Source organism: Pan troglodytes, chromosome 10 (assembly GCF_028858775.2).
Source record: "Pan troglodytes isolate AG18354 chromosome 10, NHGRI_mPanTro3-v2.0_pri, whole genome shotgun sequence".
NCBI classification, from domain to species: domain Eukaryota; kingdom Metazoa; phylum Chordata; class Mammalia; order Primates; family Hominidae; genus Pan; species Pan troglodytes.
This window is the reverse complement of record NC_072408.2, coordinates 53,521,115-53,543,392: the sequence shown is the minus strand read 5'-3', so window position 1 is coordinate 53,543,392 and position 22,278 is coordinate 53,521,115. Positions and strand designations below refer to the sequence as shown.

Here is a 22,278-nt window from a genome sequence, read left to right as displayed (position 1 = left end):
GCGTGCCACCATGCCTGGCTAATTTTTGTATTTTTAGTAGAGACAGGGTTTCGCCATGTTGGGCAGGCTGATCTCAAACTCCTGACCTGAGGTGATCCATCCCCATTGGCCTCTCAGAGTGCTGGGATTACAGGCGTGAGCCACTGCGCCTGGCCAGTCATATAATTTGAGTACTTTTTTAGAGAAGCATCATAGCATAGAGATAGTAAGTATATCGACTCTAGAGCAAGTTTGCTTGGCTTTATTTCTTTTATTTTTAAAAATTTTCTTTGTATAAATTTATGGGGTACAAGTGTTACATGTATATATTGAGGAGTGGTGAAGTCAGGGCTTTTCTTTTTCTTTTCTTTTTTTGAGACGGAGTTTCACTCTTTTTGCCCAGGCTGGAGTGCAATGGCCCGATCTCGGCTCCGCAACCTCCGCCTCCTGGGTTCAAGTGATTCTCCTGCCTCAGCCTCCCGAGTAGCTGGGATTACAGGCATGCGCCACCACACCCAGTGAGTTTCTACTTTTAATAGAGACGGGGTTTCCCCATGTTGGTCAGGCTAGTCACGAACTCCCGACCTCAGGTGATCCGCCCGCCTCGGCCTCCCAAAGTGCTGGGATTGCAGGCATGAGCCTCCACGCCTGGCCCTTTTCTTTTATTTTTAAATTTTATTTATTTATTTATTTTTGGTAAGTCATGCATAGGGCTTTTTTGTGTATCCATCTCCAAAATAACATACATTGTACCCTGCATTTAAAATGTTATCGTGCTACTTACTGGCTGTGTGACTTTGGGTGAATTACTTTGCCTCTCTGTGCCTTAGTTCTGTCATCTGTATAATGATGAAAACAATACCTAAAAGGGATTCAATTATTTCATATTTATAATGTGTTTAGAACAGTGCCTGAAACATAGTGCTAAATATGTGATATAATTTGTCTTTCAGATAATTTGTTAAAAGCCATTTTTAGTATTTAACTTATCTTAAATATACTTATGAGGCTCTAACCAAACTATACCATCTCTATGAAAAAACAAGATTATGTGTTTCACATGAAGCCATGCATCTTGCAAAGATGTGCTAATGAAAAGTGCAACATGCACTTCAGGAATCTGCTTTCTATAAACGCTTTTATGTTTCTGGTCTGCTTATTTCTAGGTGCCATATCTTAACTAAAATTGTTAACTGGTTGTCTTTATCTACAGCAGTATATAAGGATTCTTAAAATTTGGATCTTATAGACGGAGTGTTTTAAAACAATTGATAGTGGCTTACTCCCATTCTCTGGACTGAGGGCTCAGTCTGACTGCCACTGTTCACATTGTTAGTTTAAGTAATAGTGCTGATCAAACTGCTTTCCAAGGAGGTTTTCACTTTCTTTCCATATATATTTCTTTTCTTTCTTTTCCTTTTTTTCTTTTTCTTTTCTTTTCTTTCTTTCTTTCTTTTTTTTTTTTTTTTTTTTTGTGACAGAGTCTCTGTTGCCCAGGCTGGAGTGCAGTGGCATGATCTCAGCTCACTGCAGCCTCCGCCTCCTGGGTTCAAACAATTCTCCTGCCTCAGCCTTCCAAGTAGCTGGGATTACAGGCATGCGCCACCACACCCGGCTAATTTTGTATTTTTAGTAGAGACAGGGTTTCACTATGTTGGTCAGGCTGGTCTTGAACTCCTGACCTCTGGTGATCCACCTGCCTCAGTCTCCCAAAGTGTTGAGATTACAGGCGTGAGCCACTGCGCCCAGGCTGAATCTTTATTTTCTTTGTGTGCTCTGCTCAGCCGTCTCAGTATTCTGCCCTGGGAAATGTTGAAAGGAGGGTTTTAAGCTTAAGATTCTTTTTACAGGATAATTTCCACATTGATTCCAAACTGAAAATAGATCCCGCGTTGCATAGGAACACTTTCACTCTATGTAGTCGGGGTGGGACTGACTCTCTTCCTTATTTCCAGGAATGGGGACTGTGACAGAGACCTAGCCAATCAGGGCTTTCTTGGAACTTTTGCTGGGACCACTGGGAAAGGGGTTTTCTTTGTTGGGATTCCTACCTTTAGAGTTACTGGTGGTCATCTCTACCACTATATGAAGAAAGCTTGTTGAGAAATAAAGGAAGTACAGAGGAAAGCGGTGGTAAGACAAAGAAATAGATTTCTAATTATATTTTGTCTCTTTTATCCATTTCTGAAGCTGAATGACTTAGTTATATGATCCAATAGTTTTCTCCCCACTTTAAAAATTACATTTCCAGCCCTCCATCAATGATTGAACCTAAGTTACTGATCTATGGCATATTCTATGTAAAGCTTTCAAGTACTTTTCTAGGTATGGTAATCAAGGTTTTAATATTTAAGCATTTAAAACATAGTTTTTAATTTTTTAAATTAAAAACAGTTATTTTTTATTTTTATAAAGTCAGGGTCTCACTTTGCTGCCTAGGCTGGTCTTGAACTCCTGGCTTCAAGAGATCCTCTTGCCTTGGCCTCCCAAAGTGCTGGGATTACAGGCATGAGCCACTACACCTGGCCAAAAATATTATTTAAATTCACTTTTATTTGTTTTTTAGAGACAGGGTTTTACTCTGTTGCCCAGCTGGACTTAAATTCCTGGGCTCAAGGGAACCTCCCACCTTAGCCTCTCCAGGAGCTGGGACTACAGGTGCATGCCACCACACCTGGCATACATAAACACACATCTTTAGCATATAAAACAAAGGAATAAATTAACATGCAAAATTTATAAATGTCATATGTGGGCATAATTGAATTTCATGATAATCTGAAAACTGTAATTGACAATTTCAGAATAAGGCATCTAGTCAAAAAAGCAATGAGTAAATAAATGACTGCAGAAGGAAAAAAAAAAAACCCAAAAAACCATTAGTCATATCCAGCAAGAAGGGCATTCTCTGCTAGACAAGTACTTATTAGAAACTACCAAGTTGGCCTGGCACAGTGGCTCATGCCTGTAATCCCAGCACTTTGGGAGGCCGAGTCAGGTGGATCAGTTGAGGTCAGGAGTTCGAAACCAGCCTGACCAACATGGTGAAACCCCATCTCTACTAAAAAAATAGAAAATTACCCAGGCATGATGGCACACACCTGTAATCCCAGCTACGTGGGAGGCTGAGGCAGGAGAATCGCTTGAACCCAGGAGGTGGAGGTTGCAGTGAGCTGAGATCATGCCATTGCACTGCAGCCTGAGCAACAAGAGTGAAACTCTGTCAAAAAAAAAAAAAAAAAAAAAAAAAGGCCTGGCGCTGTGGCTCACGCCTGTAATCCCAGCACTTTGGGAGGCCAAGGCGGGCAGATCATGAGGTAAGCAGATCGAGACAATCCTGGCCAACGTGGTGAAACCCCGTCTCTACTAAAAATACAAATATTAGCCGGGTGTGGTGGTGCGTGCCTGTAGTCACAGCTACTTAGGAGGCTGAGGCAGGAGAATCGCTTGAACCTGGGAGGCAGAGGTTGCAGTGAGCCAAGACTGTGCCACTGCACTCCAGCCTGGTGACAGAGTGAGACTCCATCTCAAAAAAAAAAGAAACTACCAAATTTACAGGTTCGGTCTCTTTTTCTGAAACCGTAGGGGATAGATAGATTTTCAAAGCCAGAATTGTTCTTAAAGCTCTCTTTTGTGGTATGCTTGTTTGGGTTTCCGTTGTATTAGAGGCTTTCCTCAAATGTTTGTTGATGCTTATGTGTCTGTTCATATTTGAATGTGAAGCACTGAAAAGCTGAGCAGAGCATATTTCACTAGCACTGCCTTAGGCATATCAACTTGGAGGTCTTTATTACTGAACATTTTCTTTAGGGCTAATATCTCAAGCTGTATGTATTTTCTCCTGGGGAAGGACCCCTCCAATCCCTTGCCTGAGGTGGGAAACCTATCTTAATCTTATTCTGGACATAGATCGCAGGGAAGGGGCTTGCAGGTGTGATGGTTCAGCATGACTTGGTGGGCTGTGGGGAGGGCTTGTTGGCCTAATTACACTTCACAAAAAATTTTTAGTTATGTTTGCACATTTTTTTCTATGCAGTCCTGTCACTTGAGGCATATGTTTTTTTGTGTGTGATAAAATATACATCACATAAAATTTACCTTTTTCTTTTGAGACAGAGTCTCGCTTTGTCGCCCAGGCTGGAGTGTGGTGGCATGATCTTGGCTCACTGCAACCTCCATCTCCCGGGTTCAAGCAATTCTTCTGCCTCAGCCTCCCGAGTATTTGGGACTACGGCACACACTGCCACACTCAGCTATTTTTTTCTATTTTAGTAGAGATGGGGTTTCACCTTGTTGGCCAGGCTGGTCTCGAACTCCTGAGCTCAGGCTGTCTGCCCGCCTCAGGCTCCCAAACTGCTAGGATTACAGGCATAAGCCACTGTGCCCGGCCCATTTTACCCATTTTTATGTGTACAACTTAGTGCCATTAGGTATACTCACAGTATTGAGCAACCATCACCACTAGCCATTTCCAGAACTTCTCATCAACTGAAACAGAAACTATGCATTTCTAGCATAGTTTCTACCCTTTCTACCTAGCCCCCCTTTCTACCTCCCTTCAGACCCTGGTAGCCTCTATTTTCTGTCTCTATGAATTTCACGTTGCCTATTCCAGGTGCCTCATGTAAGTGGTATCATACAATATTTGTCCTTTTGTGTTGCTTTAACCTTCTTAGTTTTCATATAACTCAGGTTAAGTAAATCGTCTACGATCAGCAGCTTTAAGTGGCAATATGGCCATAGAAACCTAAGTGTATCTGTCAAAAAAAGAGCATACTCTTGACCATTCTGCACTGCTACTTTAGCAGTGAGCATTTCCCCCTTCCATATGCAGATATGTATCCATATATAGCAAGTGTTTTACACGTGACATTGTATCTGGAATGTTTTCTCATACAATTAAAAATTCTTTGAAACATTTTAATGCTTCCTAATAATCTATTATTGTGAATGCATCATGCTTTAATTTGCTGTTGACAATTCTTTTTCTTTTTTTCTTTTTTTGAGACAGAGTCTCACTCTGTCACCCAGGGCTGGAGTGCAGTGGTGCGATCTGGGCTCACTGCAGCCTCTGCCTCCCTGGTTCCAGTGATTCTTGTGCCTCAGTCTCCTGAGTAGCTGGAATTACAGGCATGTGTCACCATGGCTTGCTAATTTTTGCATTTTTAGTACAGATGGGGTTTCACCATGTTGGCCAGGCTGGTCTCGAACTCCTGGCCTCAAGTGATTCACCTGCCCTGGCCTCCCAAAGTGCTGGGATTACAGGTGTGAGCCACCGTGCCCGGCCGACAATTATTTGTTTTGAATTTTAAATAATATGTTTGTACATAAATACCTGCATTTCTGATTAGAACCCTAGGATAAAATAGAATGTAATTTCTAGTTAAAAAAATAGAACATACTTAACATTTGATATTTATTGTTAAATTACCCTTCAGAATTGATCCAGGGCATGTATACGATACCACAAGTGCTTTTAATGCCATCCTCACCAACACTGAAGTGTTTTTTTCCTAATTAGGTTAAAATTGATATATCACTGGTTGTAATAGATTTCCTTAATAAGTAATGATAAACTTTTTTACTTTTTTTTTAAAGACAGGATCATTCTGTTTCCCAGGCTGTCCCGCCTCAGCCTCCCAAGTAGCTAGGACAACAGGTGTGAATGGCTAATGTTATTTTTTGTAAAGACAGTCTCCTTATGTTCCCCAGGCTGGGCTCAAACTCCTGGCCTCGAACACTCCTCCTGTCTTGGCCTCCCAACGTGTTGGGATTACAGGTATGAGCCACTACACCTGGCCTATTTTATCTTCTAAATATTCTATTTGTCACTAATTTATTTCCTATTAGAGTCTGTTTTCAGGTATTCATAGAAACTTTTATATATTTGTGGCAAATCTTTTCCCAATTATTTGCTTTAAAATGGTAGGCCGGGCACAGTGGCTCATGCCTGTAATCCCAGCACTTTGGGAGGCCGAGGCGGGTGGATCACGAGGTCAGGAGTTTGAGACTAGCCTGACCAACATGGTGAAACCCCCAACTCTACTAAAAAAATACAAAAATTAGCTGGGTGTGGTGGCACGTGCCTGTAATCCCAGCTACTTAGGAGGCTGAGGCAGGAAAATGGTCTGAACCGGGGAGGTGGAGGTTGCAGTGAGCTGAGATCGCACCACTGTACTCCAGCCTGGATGACAGAGTGAGACTTCGTTTCAAAAATAAATAAATGAATAAAAATTTAAAAAAAAAAAAAACCAAAACTGTTGTGGTATTTGACTAACGGCCAAACAGATGGTTGAGTACTGCATTCAATCATTGTCTTGTTGCAATCTGGAAGATTCTTTGCTGGTGGGTGGTTAACACTTTGTAGTTTTCAAAGTGGAAACACAAATAAAGATTTTATAATGAAATTTCAAATATCTTTTTAATATATTTTTTCTTGGGATGACAATAATAATATTACTATGATAGTGTTAACTTATTTCTATTGCTTTTACTAGTTAAAAAAGTAATGGGCATTCTTACAAAGTTAAACAATATAGAAATATACAAAGTAGAAAATTAAAGGCTCTCTAATTCCATTACCATATACCCACCTGCAGACAGAATGGGAAGATTTAGTCATAAATACAAAGACAATACATGGAAAAAAATAGACAATTATTAACTCTAGGAAAAAACGTAATCATAGCATACTCCTTGGCTCAGAAATGAAAAGTATTTACTTGGTTATTAAAAAAGATATATATGGATTCCCCCAAATTTTTAATACAGCCACATTGGGAAGATTGAGGAAGGTAGGAGAAGTATAAGAGATTGAATAATTCTCCTTTATTCTTTTATTAAGTGACTGAAATATATGTACTTTATTTAGCTACATGTGTGCACATGTAAGTAGTTTCTTCTAGGGAATGGAATTTGGTGCTATGGGTAGGTCAGACAAATAATACCTGTGTTTGATTTTAAGCCTTTTAGAGCTATGTTACTTTATATTTTATAGGTATTTATAATTTATTTTATAGGTATTTACAATTTATCCAGATTGGGATAAAGCTACAAGAAATATGATGACAAAACACCCATATTTAAAGACAAAATTCTCTTGAAAAGTTTATTAATATAAGTAACAATAAATCATTCAACTTTTCGGTCTTCAGGAAGTTTGTTTTAAGGATTAATTTCAGAAGTCCTCATGTAAACAAATCAGGCATGAATAAAGCCCTTATAATGAACTTTTCAAATAAATTTTTAAAATATCTTTTTTCTTGGGATGACAATAATAGTATTAACATGATAGTATTAATTTTTCTTATTTTTATTAAAATTAGCTCTTTAAGATTGTTACTAACAAATCTTGATTTTTATTACTGTGCTGGGGCAAGATTTTAATCACTAAGTTCTTCCTCATCACTGAAATATGTGCTTTTCTTTATCCTTGGGCGTCTTGAATCATCTGATGTTGAGGGGACTCCTGAACTGGGTTTCCATTTTTTTTGTTCTTCTTCAATTTTGGCTTGCTGTGATTCAAAAAACAAAACAAAACCAATAACCTGTTTAATATTATTTATGGTTCATTAATTCAAAACATGGCAAAAACATACCACAAATGCCATTACTTCCCACCCTCCCAGTCCATGCAGACAATAAGATCTGCTCCCTTCCCCTGAGTTCTGTCTCATCTCAAAATCTTACACAAAATTATCCTAGGCAATTTCTTAAAAAAATCTTTTCTGTTGGGCTATGTTCACTTTGAGCAAATAGTTCTGCTCATTTCTTTAATGAAAAAAGATTAAGATAGTAAGTGTTGTGGGGCCCTTAAAATCTAGGAAGAACCAATGGGAACTTTTCATTCACACTGGCTAAGTACCTCAGAGAAACAGCTTGTCTCCTAAGGCTTAGGAGGTTAGGGGGAAAAAGAGAGGTTGCCATGAGGTGATCAATGAAGTAAGCAAGGACTATAAACCAAGTCAACTATTGTATGATGCCTTTTAAAAGAACAATTTAATACCTGGAATGCTATGGCCTGACTGAGGCTGTCAAGAGCAGGATCCTCCCCTTCATCTTCACTTTCTTCTACTTCTTCACTTAAATAAAGAAAAACAAATTGGAATGTAACCAACCAATAATCAAAAGCAACCAACCAAAAGACAAAAGCAACATGATGATGTATTTAGTAAGAATAATATACATACATTTCTTCTTCTGGTTCAGGAGCTTTCTTTTTTTTCTTTTTTTCTTTCTTCTTTGGAGGCTCACGTTCTCCGAGCATATTTTTCGGACAGGCATAACTTAAGTGTCCACTTTCCTTTTGTTTCCCATTAAAAAGGAAAGGAAAAATACCATATTTGATGTTATTTATAAAAACTTGCCTGGTACCTTATTACTAAAAAGTTTTCAAATTTAAAAAGGAATATTCCCATACTGGGACTATACAGAAGACATTAATGATAAAACCCAGTACTTTAATATTTAGAAGGTGATATTATAACTCTCAGTTATTTTAACATTTAGGACTATTTAGTAGTTTTACTAAGAGTAGAAGTAGTAGTCTTCTTTCAAACATTTAAATCTCAAAATTCAAGATATAAAACAGTTTGGTCGGGCGCGGTGGCTCACGCCTGTAATCCTAGCACTTTGGGAAGCCGAGGTGGGTGGATCACCTGAGGTCTGGAGTTTGAGACCAGACTAGCCAAAATGGTGAAATCCCGTCTCTACTAAAAAAAAAAAAAAAAAAAAAAAAAATTAGTTGGGCATAAGTGGCACACACCTGTAGTCCCAGCTACTCAGGAGGCTGAGGTAGGAGAATTGCTTAAACCCAGGAGGTGGAGGTTGCAGTGAGCTGAGATCATGCCGTTGCACTCCAGCCTGGGTGACAAGAGCAAAACTCCATCTCAAAAAAAAAAAAAAAAAAAAAAAAAATTAAAATTTAAATGGATCATTTACCCTAATGTAAACATCTTAAGTTATTGATAAAACAAGGATAAAACTATTCCTGTTAATTTCCAAGATGTTGCTTAATACTCTGTTGGGCTGGGCAGGCTGAGGCAGGTGGGTCACCTTAGGAAGTGAGTTCAAGACCAGCCTGGCCAACATGGCAAAACCCTGTCTCTACTAAATATACAAAAATTAGCTGGGCTTGGTGGCACATGCCTGTAATCCCAGCTACTCAGGAGACTGAGGCACAAGAATTGATCGAATGCGGGAGGCAGAGACTGCAGTGAGCTGAGATTGTGCCACCGCACTCCAGCCTAGGCAACAGAGCAAGACCCTGTCTCAAAAAACAAACAAAAAACCAAAAAACAAATGGAAAATTTCTTCCTCACTTTTCCTATGAATTACTTCCGTTTTTTCCCTTTTATATCCTGACTACACTTGCACTATCCAATTACAGTAGTCACTAGCCAACCAATGTGGCTACTGAGAACTTGTCTGAATTGATACGTACTGTAAAGGTAAAATACACATTGGATTTCTGAAGACTTAGTAACATACGTGGCTTGCATTATATTCTCATTTGACAATGCTGGACTAGGCTATTATTCCTACTTAGCTAGAACATTGATTTGTAAAACATAAGAGCTCAACTATAATCTGGACATCAGCTCACTACAATTCCATTTAAGAGGTTATGTCAGGGTAGGGTGTGGGGACTGAGCCAAGGTTAGAACAATAGAAGGGAACAATAATCATGCTTTTCCAGTATATTTGACAGAGCAGACAGACTGTGCACTTTGTATACCTAGGACATAGCCCAACTTAAAGAGGTTACTTACTGTTAATGAGCTGCTGAGAAAATAGAGACATATATCTGAAACTGTTTTGGAATAATATTATAGCAAAAAAAAATTAACATATCCCATACTAAAAAAGGATTTAATGAAATAACTTGAGAAAAACCAGGCTAGGTCAATATAAAAAAGTTTTTTTTGGAGGGAGGGAAATTAAATACAAAAATGTAAAAAATATAACAACTCTATGGATCCATAAACCAAAAGGAACCGATTAACAGATTCATCTAGGATTTCTCAGATAATTTAATATTTACTGTGAATATGAAGATATATACTAATCTGAATATAACTACCTTCCCTCCCTCCCTTTCTTTCTTTTACAAAACTCAAAACTTTGGAAAAGTTTCTAAAGTGTTTACTTAAGAGGTTTTAGAATCATAGGAACTGACAGAATCAGTATGTATCCAAGCAACTGCTTGCTCACTCTTTCTATTCATCCATCCATCAGTCTGTTTATTTAGTTATCTTTTTTGTCGGGGGTAGGGGGAGTGACAGTGGGGTAGAGGACCTCAAGCCATTTCCTTGCATCTTCCATGTGATTTTGTAGCCAGGACGGTATCTTTCAGTGATTCTCTCCCCAGTTCCCCATTACTACCTCTGGACTCTGTTTTTTAAGTATTTTATTTTATGTTTATTTTTATTTTTGAGACAGAGTCTCCCTCTGTTGCCCAGGCTGGAGTGCAGTGGAGTAATCTCGGCTCACTGCAACCTCCACCTCCTGGGTTCAAGCGAGTCTCCTGCCTCAGCCTTCCAAGTAGCTGGGATTACAGGCACCTGCCACCATGCCTGGCTAATTTTTTTTTTTGTATTTTTAGTAGAAACTCAGTTTCACTATGTTGGTCAGTCTGCTTTTGAACTCCAGACCTCAAGTGATCCGTCCACCTCAGCATCCCAAAATGCTAGGATTACAGGCGTGAGCCACTGTGCCCGGCCTGTTTCTTAAGTATTTTTATGGTCATTTTACAAACTTACACCTGTGAGAACCAGACTAAAATTCTCTTGGTACCAATACAGACCTTATACAAAATTATTCTATGGCTGTCTCTCTCTCTTCATCACCAAAACTTTAAATGGATAATGACAGATCATGAAGAGAACCAAAGAAGAAAATGTGGGGATAGTTCAGTTACAAAACACTAGCAATACTAATAGGAAAAAATAAAAAACTTCAAAACACAATATCCCATAGAGGATAAAGTCACATGATAATGTTGCTATTGAACTGTAACTTAAAAACTGTTAAAGAAACAGGCAATATCCTATTAACAAAAATTTATGAGTTACGAAAATCTTGCAACACAGTGACATAAGTAATCAGTCTAACACTTTTAAAACTAGTGATTTTCAAAGATTTAGGAACTAGAGAATATACCACTTTGTATTACCCAACTCAGGTTATCTTTACACATTGCATTTCAATTGAATTTACTTTGATGAGTTTAGAGACCCTAACAACTAGGCCAGGCACCATGGCTAACACCTGTAACTCTAGCACTTTGGGAGGCTGAGGTGGGAGGACTGCTTGAGCCCAGGAGTTTGAGATTGGCCTGGGCAACATAGGAAGACCCTGCCTCTACAAAAAAATTTAAAAATTAACCAGGGTGTGATGGTGCATGCCTGTGGTCCCAGCTACTCAGACACTGTGGTGGGAGGATCAGTTGGGCCCGGGAGGTGGAGGCTGCAGTGAGTTGTGACTGCATCACTGCACTGGGTGACAGAGGAAAACCCTATCTCAAAAAAATAAATATTAAAAAATAAAGCATTTTCATAATCTGGTTTAGCCAGTCAGAAGTTTTGGTGAGCAAAAATAAAAGACTGATGTGAAAAGTATCTTAAACTATGGAAAGTTCCATTAAGTTTTAGGTTTACTTACCCCACATTCATAACACTTAGATTTATCAAAGTAGTTTCGCCTTCGGATGAACTCAGCTGCTCTTCCATTGTCAATAGCAATGCTTGCTTTTATCACTCTACCAAATAACTAAACAAGAGAAAAATGTAAATGTAGAATGTATTTCACTGAAACCTAAAATTAATTATTTAATCAATTTTCTCAAATCTTCAATTCCAGTTTATTTTGGATTTTTTAGCAATTGGCACTTAGGTGTGATAAATTCTATTCTGTAGTATTCTTATTCCTGAGATTCCACCAATGTTTTGAGAACCCAGTAGTTTGACCTCTTTTCTTTAAGTTAGATATCTTAAGAATCTACTGATATCTGCTAGACCTGATGATCCACTATATCCCCACATTTTTGGCCTGGATGAGCATAAAGGCTTTGGGGCTAAAAACCTTGATGGAGATGAATAGCTTACCTGTTTGTTGTTTATTGCCCTGGTACAGTTTTGTGCAGAGTCTTTATCCAAAAATAAAATAAATGCAACCCCTTTACTCTTCCTGGTATCTTTATCTTTCATTATGGTAACCCTTAAAGCATAAACAAAGAGTTAAAAATGAGGCAGCAATAAATAAAACAGATATTAATACTTGAAAAATTCATTTTAAAAAGGGCTAAAAATTTATAAGATAAATTAATACATTTGAAAAATCAGCTATCTCTTCAAAGTCAAGGGATATCAAGAATGGAAATGGGAAAGGGTGATACTGATTTAACAGAAGTGAGCACAGCTATGATTAGGAGTTAATCAGAGATTGAAGGGTGAAGAAATTACAGAGACAATGAAATCTTAAAGCGTAACCACAATCCCTCTTCCATGCTAACTCCCTCACCTTGCAAAACAAAACAAAATAAAGGTATACTTTACACAAAAAGTAAAATGATTTATTTTTCTAAGTGTTAGAATCAAAGTATATTCTTAATATTCTTTTAAAGAATCTTCAGAAAAATAAGGAAAAAAACCTCCAGAGCTGGTTGTGGTGGTGTGCACCTGTAGTTCCAGCTACTTGGGAGGCAGAGGCAGGAGGATGCTTGAGCATGGGAGTTTGAGAACAGCCTGGGCAACATAATGAGACCCCGATCTTTAGGGAAAAAGAATCTCCAGTTCTGTGGTTTTTAGCCATACCACCCACTAGGGTGTACCTGAGTGACAAGGAGAGTTATGAGAGCACAGAGCCTGCTCTTTCTCCTGCCCCATCCACATCCCTAGTCATGGAGGCCCTTGCCCACCGTATGTCATTTAACATAGTTTAAAAACAATGTTCAACAGGGCTCTTTGGAGAAATAGCGGATTCCAAGGCTACAGCAGGGCAGGTACAAGAGGAGCTTGGAACATCTTATGCCAGAAAGTAAGACAGTGCAAGAGTGCGTGAGCGAGTGAGAGAGAGACAGACGGAGGGAGGAATGAATGAATGAATGATGGGGCCAAGAATACAGCAGCCAGCTGGAAGGAGCTCCCACTAGCCAAATCAAGGACAATTTGAGCATCAAAATAATTCATTACAGTAATAAATTATAAGCCACAGAGAAGGTAGGAATTTATAATTCTTACTGATAAAAGACCAATAAATAAGTGGAGGAGATGGGAGGGAAGGCTCTTGCTTACAACAGAATGCCAAGGGATGACTGGTGAATGTAGAGGGAATGCTGGAGTTGGAAAAATCACCAATTTGACAGAAATATTGAATAAGGTAGTTGCTTTATGTTTTGGAATTTTTCATAATGTTTGTGAAAGTTATCAATCTTTTTTTTTTAAAGTAGTATTTCAAAAGAAGTATTGGCTTTCTACATCATCCTCAATTAATGATCTCTCATCTGTTGCCTCTTTTCCAATTCCACTGCTTTTTTCTTGTCCATAGGGGCATTACTGTTTTAACAGGCTATTCTTATTGGTTCCTTTATGGTAATTTTTTCTCTTATAATTTTCTCATATCCTTAAGTAGTCTTCTACTTAAGGAATAAATAAAATCACACCATTCCTTTGTTCAAAAATCTTTGGTTCTGTAAGTTGCCTATTCTTTGTCCCACTGTCAGTATCCTTGATGATTTGGCTCCCATCTCCTTCATCTTTCACTGCTCCTTCCCACGCACACACTATGAAGTCTACCCAAAAGAAACCACTCAATGCTCCAGTAGCATGGCCTGTATTTCCCCAAATTTGTGCCTTTGTTCATACAGCTTCTATCTTCTTCCACCTCTGAATCACTGCTCATTAAAATTTTCCTCATTCTTTCGGGATTCAGGTCAATGTGTCAGTTTCTAATAGCTTCAACTGGATATAATTTCTCCTCTGTTATGCTAGTCTCTGCTGAATTGTGTTATTCATAAACAATGCCTCATCTCATCTATTTTAATGTAAACTCCTTTAAGGCTGTCTCTGTAATCCATATGTGCCCAGCTCAATATGTTGATTGATAGATATACCTTTATATTCAATGGGAAAGACAGACCAAAAAAATGGGAAAAGTAGTTTCTAAAAGAGTACATTGTGTGTGTTCATTCATTCGGTCATTCAGTCACTCTGTTAGCCTCAAGCCCATGTGCTAAGCACTAACAGTAGTTTTTACCCTCAGGAGAAAGCTTACAGTTTCGTGGTGGAGACAGACCAACAAACCAACTATCATACAATACTTTGATAGAGATACCTTCTGTGGTAACAGAAAAAAAAAATTACATCAGAGATTTAAAAAGACAAATCTACTGTGACTCCCATGTTTCTGGCAAGGGAAAAGAGGTAGATAATAGCACCATTTCCTAATACAAGGTATATGATGTACTTATTTAAGCACATAATATGAAGCATACACTATTTTGGGAAACCTGAATGTCATCCATAACACCTCCTTCTTGTTCACAAAGTCCTTATACGCAAAGTAAGCATATCACTAAATAGTACCCACTTTGCTTCCTATACACATCACTAAATATTACCCACTTTATTTCATAATGATCTCTGAAATCTGACCACCTCTCAAATCTGACCAGTCTCTATATCTCCACCTGTACTATTTTAGTACACATTTCTCCCCTGGGCTACAGTTTTAGATTCAGACTGGTCTCACTGCATTTGCTTTTTTCTTTTTTTTGCGATGGGGTCTTGCTCTGTCCAGGCTGCAGTGCAGTGGTGTGATCTTGGTTCACTGCAACCTCCACCTCCATCCGCCTCCTGGGTTCAAGTAATTCTCATGCCTCGCCTCCCAAGCAGCTGGGATTACAGGTGTATACCACCAGGGCCGGCTACTTTTTGTATTTTTTGTAGAGATGGGGTTTCGCCATGTTGGCCAGGCTGGTCTTGAACTCATGACCTTTCAAGTGATCCTCCCACATCGGCTTCCCAAAGTGCTGGGATTACAGGTGTGTGCCACTGCACCCAGCTGCATTTGCTTTTGTTCCCCTCCAATCTAATTTCTACATTAAGCCAGAATAAACTTTAAAAAATTTAAATCATGTCACCCCTCACTTAAAATTCTTAAATGATTCCTGATATTCTTAGAATGAAAACCAAATACCTTGGTAACCTGACCAAGAAGTAAGATGAGGAACCTGCTTCCATCTCTGGAGCCATCTTGTGCTTTCTCCCCCTTACTCACTCATCTCCAGTCACATTGGCCTTCTTTCTATTTCTTGATCTCACTTTATTTTCTCTTGCCACAGGGCCTTTGCACAAGCTATTCCCTCTACCTGAAATATTCCTCCCTTATTTTTGCCTACTTAACTCTTACTCATCCTTTAGGTTTCCACTCAAAAAATACTGACCTAGGTAAGCCTTCCCTGGCTCTCTAGACTAGATAGTCTTCCCTGTTTCTAGGTGCTTATAACTCTTGTGTCTTTAACTCCATTGCAGTTTCACGGTTTAGGACTATATATTTATATGGAGATCCATTCAGAGATTCTGACAAAGTGGAAAAAGAAAAAAGGTAAAAGGGAGTGGGCTCTGAAATCTCACCGTTGGATTCAAATATTTTCTCCACCACTAGCTAGCAAGATGACCTTAGGTTTACTGTGTGCTTCAGTTTCATCATGTATAATACTGAGATGATAATAGTACCTACCTTAAAGGGTAGTTGTGAGAATTAAATAATACACATAAAGAGATTAGAACAATGCCTGGCATATACATGTGCTCTTTTAAGTATTACATACCATCATCATTACCAGTGTTTGGACTGATGACGATGACTTTTTAAAATCTGAACACCCAAAAATTTACACAGAAGCATTTTTGATAATGCTTTTTTAATAGCAAAGTAACTGTAAAAGAAGTTAGTAATTTCAAGATGCAAACGAGCTTCAACCATTTAATATCCATTTATGGAACACTAGAAGAAATTATCCAAGATAGATATGCTCAAAATTCTTGGGATTTTAAATTTATATCAGAATCTATATTGGTTACAAGAAAGTTAGGATGACAGTATCCTGTTACTTTTTTGCCCCATAATATAGTTGCTTGATTTAAAACAGTGAAATACGAGAAGTTCAAGTTCTTTTTATTGTTCCTAACCCTCAGCCCTGTTATCATCCATTACCATTTTTGCACGTTTCTAGTCTTTCCAACGATCTCCAAGCTATCTCTGAAGGAAGATAATATGTTTTCTATTTATCAGACTCACAGCATCCTGCAAGTCAGATGCACTGAAATATTTGTTTTTACACTATTTACATGAAAACAAAAAACAAAAAACCAGCTATTTATTTGAAAGTAGGTTACTTATAGTATACTTGATAACACACTTCCTAGTAACCAAAATATTTGTTTACCATTAGCTATGAGGATGTATCTTTATAGCACATGGAAAGACATTTATGGTATGTCAAATTAAAAAAGAAAAGAAAATTGTATGTATGTAATAGTCTTTAAGAAAAATTGTCTACATGTTTATGTACATGGAAAACCAACTAAATTGTCATAAAAATGTTAATAGTATTTTCTTTATTATATCAAGCATGTTTTATTTTTAAAAATCTGTCATTAAAAATATGTAGAAGCAAATTCAGATAAACTTTTAAATGAAGTTACAAAATTTAATATGAATACTTACTTTACAACTTTGCCATACTTGGAAAATATCTGAAACAAAAGACCAAATATTTACAATTTATTTTAAAATCATAAAACATCAAATTTTTAGGTTGCAGACATTGACCAAATTCTTTGTTACAGTTTATGAATAATTTCAGCCTTCAGTCTATAAGACAGGCCCTAGGAAAAAGTTTTTTTTGGTTACTAGAATAATATACTTACTGTTGTTGGAGTCACATGTATGTGTCTGTTTCTAAATTTGACAGTGGAGTAAATACAGAGAAAAAAACTCACTCTACACATGTGGTAGATCTAAGGCATACATACTGGACAGCTGCTGTGTTCCTGAGGTATACCCATGGCAACTATCAACTCCATCATAGTGCCAGCTACACCTGTGCTTCAAATGTCAATGTTATGGAGCAGCACTTTTCCAATTCTACCCTCACCACTACCTTGTTATTCCTATTAAGCAATCCCTGTTTGAGAAGGCAGATCCTTAGACTGCTTTATTTAAAAAACAAAACAAAACCTCAAAGAATAAGCTTTTATAATGAAAAATCCATTTCTATCAGTCTTCTTCCTCTGCCCACCATTAACATGTTGGTGGAACTTTATACTTGGCTCTCTCTTCTGTTACTTTTACTTTATCCTATGCAATCTCATTTATTTCTACAGTTCCAGCTCATTACCCATATACTAAGAGTTCCTATTATATAAAAAGTCTTTTAGAATGTGTTAGTATATGCAACCAATAATAACGAATTTTTTCATTCTATGATTAAGCTGTATAATGCTGGAATGTAAAATAACTGGATAGCAGTGTTAGCAACACTGGGTTCTGAAGGCCAGTACAGTCTTCTATATAATACTTACTAATGGCTTCTTGTTTCATGCAGAGTGAAAGCCAGAGTCCTTACCATGATGCAAATAGGTCCTATAAGGCACCTCGAGTGGGCTTACCTAAGATTACCCCTCTTTTTCTGAAATGTTTGTCCTCTAGAATTTGCACAGGTGCCTCTTACTCGTTTCAGGTCTTTATTCAAAAGTCACCTTCTCAATAATGGCATTTCTGACCGCCCTATGTAAAATTTCACTTCCATTCCCAACTTAACATTCAATAGCCCACCTTTCCTGCGTTATTTTTTCTCCTTAGCACCTAACATCTTAGCATCTCCTTAGTATCTAACACATAATTTGACTTAAATGTTCAATAAATATAGCTTCTATTTTTTTTTTTTTTTTTTTTTTTTGAGACAGGGTCTCATTCTGTCACCCAGGCTGGAGTGCAGTGGTGTGACCTTGGCTCACTGTCGCCTCGACCTCCTAGGCTCAAGCAATCTTCCAACCTCAGTCTCCCAGGTAGCTTGTAGAGGCATGGTGGCACACACCTGTATTCCCAGCTACTTGGGAGGATGAGGTGGGAGGATCACCTGAGGGGGCAGGGAGGCTGCAGTGAGCCATGATAGTGCCACTGCACTACAGCCTCGCGCCTTAGTAACAGAATTAGACTGTCTCAAAAAAAGAAAAAAAAAAAAAAGGAAAAAAGAATTTGCCAGGGAGAACTATTTGCTTAAGGTTATCTGTATCTCAAATAGCAGTCACTCGATAAGATTTACTTACCCGGTACAAGTCATTGTTTGTCAGGGAAAAAGGCAAGTTGGATACATACACTGTGCTCTTACTTGGAGCCAATCCACCACTCATTTCTAAAAGTGAAAATAAACTTATCAGCAATCAGTCTAAACCAGGATTCTTTTTTTTTTGTTTGAGACGGAGTTTCCCTCTTGTTGCCCAGGCTGGGGTGCAATGGCGCGATCTCGGCTCACTGCAACCTCTGCTTCCCAGGTTCAAGCAATTATCCTGCCTCAGCCTCCCGAGTAGCTGGGATTATAGGCATCCACTACCATGCCTGGCTAATTTTGTATTTTTAGTAGAGACAGTGTTTCACCATGTTGGTCAGGCTGGTCTTGAACTCCTGACCTCAAATGATCCACCTGCCTCAGCCTCCCAAAGTGCTGGGATTACAGGCATGAATCACCACACCTGGCCTAAACCAAGTATTATTAATTCCAAATAAAACCAATACATCAGACCAGTCTGGGTATTATTTGGAAAAAAACAAAAAACAAAAACCAATAAAGTATTAACAATCACCGATTTAATTATGCCAGATGTGTACACCTTCCTTACATTTTAGGAAGTTAGGAACAATGACTCCAGCAGGCTGAATTAAGGAATTCCTTTTTCCCAGTCACCACTTAAAAAAAATTCTTTTTTGGTTCTTCTTCTTTCAAGTATTCTTTATACCAACACTTTCAGTGCCAGATTGTATGGGTAGGGAGACGGGTTTTAAATAGATGAAGGAAAAACCCTGAGGCTACTCCTAACTTCCACTCAGACTATGAGCAAAAAAAATGCTCTAATGAATATGTACTGTATATGTACAATACCTGCACCTTGCTTACCCAGGTCAGAAAGAGCATGGGGACTCAGACAGAACCTTAGCCACTGATTTTTGCTAATACACAGTCATGCTATGCTTAATGAAGGAGGTATGTTCTGAGTGTTACGTGATTTCACAGTGCAGACATCACAGGGTGTACTGAGACAAACCTAGATGGTCTAGCCTATTGCTCCTAGGCTACAACCTGTATAGCATGTTAATGTAGTGAATAATGTAGACAGTTGAAACACAATGGTAAATATTTACATAGCTAAACACAGAAAACGTACACTAAAAATATGGTACAATGTATTACACTCTTAGGAGACCACTGTGGTATATGTGGTTTGTTGTTAATCAAAAAGTTGTTATGCTGTGCATGCCTGTACTATGGCTGGGTACCTTTTTTGCTTGTCTTAATATTTTTTTTCTCTGGAGTGGTGTGTTAAGAGGAAAATTTTCTTTTCCCCTTTTAGTATGATGTTAAGGAGTAAATTTAAGCTTTATGTATCGACAATATAAACTTCTTTCGAAACGCTAATTTTGCTTATTGCCAAATTATGAAATGATACATTATATAAATAGGCTTGGTGCCTCGAAGAGACAGACCTGTAGGTATGTGTGTATATGTATATAAAGTTTACAAATGTAATCAGTAATTTTCACATTTTATCTTACAAAGTCAGCAAATTACCGTGAAAATATCAGGCTCAACCAAATTCAAATTTCTGATTTAAAAAGAGCGTGCGGTGTGTATTTGAGATGGGAAGATCAACCATCACAAATGGAAAAATACTGACTCTATGGCATGCCAATTCGTGAAGGAATGAGAAAACTGCCTCACGTTTGGTGTTATGGGGGAATTATTTAGAAAACTTCAGGAACTCAACATAGATACGTCGCTTTTTAAGTTTCTCATTTGAAACTATGCGTTACACGTTCTGCTGAGAGCCGCGAAGGCAGGCAGAGGTTAACGTCCTGGAATAAAAAGGGTGGCGGGAGAGAGGGGCAGAGCGTTTTGGCAGCCGAGTCTGGGGAGGGAGCCCCGCAGGAGAGAAGGCCGCAGCTGAGGAGGCGTTTACCTTCAGGTGGGTTGGGCCTGGGAGACCAGAAGAGTGCGAGCCCTCGGCTCAGCTGGGGCTCAACCCCGACTCTTCGTAGCCGCTCGCAGCGGCCTTGGCATCACGAGTCCTGGGAGGAGTCAGGCGCGGAGAGCAGATAGCAGCAGCCACGGTGCTTCTTCCCGGCTGTTTGAGATCCGGGCCCCGAAGGCGGGCCCAGAGGCGAGCGCTTCGCTAACGTCATTGCGCGCGCCGGAAGTACTTACCTGGGATAACGGCGGCGAGCGGACGGCTGCATTTACGGGGTCTCCCGGAGGGCCAGAGTCGGTGAGCGCTTTTTACCTTTCCCAGAGATGGATGCAGAGCGTGTGCGGGCTGCTAAACGAGGGGGAGTGGGCGGGAGTTTTCTGTGTCGGGTCCTGGATTCTCCTGCCTTTGAATTGTGCGACAATTCTGCCCATGCGGTTGAGGGTGGAGAGACGCAGTGGAGTTTGGAATAAAGGGAAGTATTGAGTCTAAGATAGGGGTTCGCGTCTCTGTAGCGCCTTAATATGCAAGAAGACGACTGAGCTAGGTAACTTCAGTGACCCGAGAGGAGTCAGGAAGTCGGTAATTTTACTGAAGGTGTTCGCGGTACCCAGCTATTAAGGCACTTTGGGAACTACAAAATAAACAGACCTTTTATGTTTTGTTTTGTTTTGTTTTCTGGTGAAGATCTCAGTCTATTTGGGGAGACGAGGTCAACTTGGGGAGAGTTGGATTCACAGAATGACTCATCTTTAGTATGGGTATGGACAAATGTTGAACTTCTTGGCACCTTTTCTCTTCCTGTAAATCTATAATGGCTACGCACTGCTTTTTCTCTAAGAGGCCATAACATGCCCACCATTCCTACAGAAAAATCAGAACGTAATGCAAGGTAATTTATACTTCTACCTACCAGCACATACAGACCAGGCCTCTAACCACTCCCTGGGAGCCTGCGTTCCAGCAGCCTGGAACCCACAGCCTCTCCTGGAGCCTGCACAATCAATCCAGAGTGAAGCCGATGTCTTCTATAGAGACGGAAGTACAATCCATCCAGGGCGCAGCTGAATTTTGAGAGGCCTGAATGCCTCCGTGGCCGACAGGAGACCGCTGGCACTAATTCTCTAGGCATACTTGTGGCCAGCCAAACTTACCATGCTTTACATCTCTGTTATCCTTGGTTACCGCCCAAGATGTAAGCTTCTGTGGTCTTCTGTGCTATAGTCTCATTTCCGTGCTGCTTTGTGCTTTCTTTCGACTTAGGCTATCACTGCTTCTTCGTTTCTTCCCCATTTAACCCCTCAACACCCCATCTGTGCTTTCTGAAACCTCTATTTCCTGCTTAAACTATTTTACATATTCAACTTCTTTAGTGAAATTCTCCTTCATCTCCTAACCTTAACTATTGATAACACGTAGATTTTCCTGCCAGCCATTTCAGTTGAGCCCTTTCTCTGACCCTGCATTTAAAGTTTGGGCATGGCTGTAGCCGTGTTGAACGGATTTCAATTCCTCAGAATACTTTCTTCCCTCAGTATCTTCACAAAGGCTCTTTTCTCTCTCTGGGACATTTGAGCTCCCTGTTTCCTCCTATCTTTTTCTGGATAACTTCTATTAAAGATCTGAGTTTAGCTGTCACTTTACTTGAGGGGTATACCCTAACTTCCATAGAGTTAGGTATTTTTGCTATGTACTCTTAGCTGCCCTGCACTTCCCTCACGGCATTTATCACACGTATCTTAATTGCTTCTTTGCCATCCCTACTAAGCGAGACTGTCGGTGAGGGACTGTGTTTGTCTCGTTTATCTTTGTAACTCCAGTAGCTAATACAGTTCTTGGCACATAAGACAGTCAGTTATTTCTTGAATGATTGCAGGTGCTGAAGGTATGGTCTCAGAGATCAGGCAGTTAACGTTAATGAATACTTCACCCGTAGAAGGGGTCACCTGCCACTCAGCTACAGCTGATTGTGGCTATGTGAGAATATGATCCCAGTTTTGCCAGAACATCTAATTTTTTCAAAAAAAGTTGGAAATACCATTTTTAAAAAAGCATC

The 22,278-nt window shown here is 39.2% G+C and overlaps 2 protein-coding genes across 40 annotated transcripts in view; one reads left to right on the top strand and one right to left on the bottom strand.

The window, feature by feature from the left end:
* Positions 1 to 7,060: 7,060 nt before the first annotated feature.
* ZCRB1 (zinc finger CCHC-type and RNA binding motif containing 1) lies at positions 7,061 to 20,446 on the bottom strand. Of its 4 annotated transcripts, XM_063785768.1 has the most exons (9): positions 20,217 to 20,412; positions 18,312 to 18,397; positions 16,708 to 16,736; positions 14,251 to 14,313; positions 12,084 to 12,195; positions 11,641 to 11,748; positions 8,169 to 8,281; positions 7,985 to 8,060; positions 7,061 to 7,493 (listed from the first exon to the last, which is right to left on the bottom strand). In XM_063785768.1, exons 5-9 carry the CDS (start codon positions 12,183 to 12,185, stop codon positions 7,362 to 7,364), a joined length of 531 nt encoding a protein of 176 aa, XP_063641838.1. In that variant the 5' UTR covers positions 12,186 to 12,195; positions 14,251 to 14,313; positions 16,708 to 16,736; positions 18,312 to 18,397; positions 20,217 to 20,412; the 3' UTR covers positions 7,061 to 7,361. The 4 variants fall into 4 exon arrangements, with proteins under 4 accessions (XP_063641838.1, XP_001167603.1, XP_063641839.1 ...); XM_001167603.5 differs by lacking the exon at positions 14,251 to 14,313 and having other exon boundaries at positions 20,217 to 20,446; XM_063785769.1 differs by lacking the exon at positions 18,312 to 18,397 and having other exon boundaries at positions 20,217 to 20,399.
* The window catches only part of PPHLN1 (periphilin 1), a 120,841-nt gene continuing 118,897 nt past the window's right edge, over positions 20,335 to 22,278 (top strand). For 15 of the 36 annotated variants that reach the window (XR_010148043.1, XR_010148044.1, XM_016923627.3 and 12 more), the window contains exon 1: positions 20,447 to 20,522. The gene's annotated coding sequence lies outside the window, so the exon portion shown is untranslated. Of the gene's footprint in view, positions 20,523 to 22,278 lie in introns of all 36 variants that reach the window. The other 21 variants (XR_010148045.1, XM_063785757.1, XM_063785756.1 and 18 more) reach the window with 5 other exon arrangements.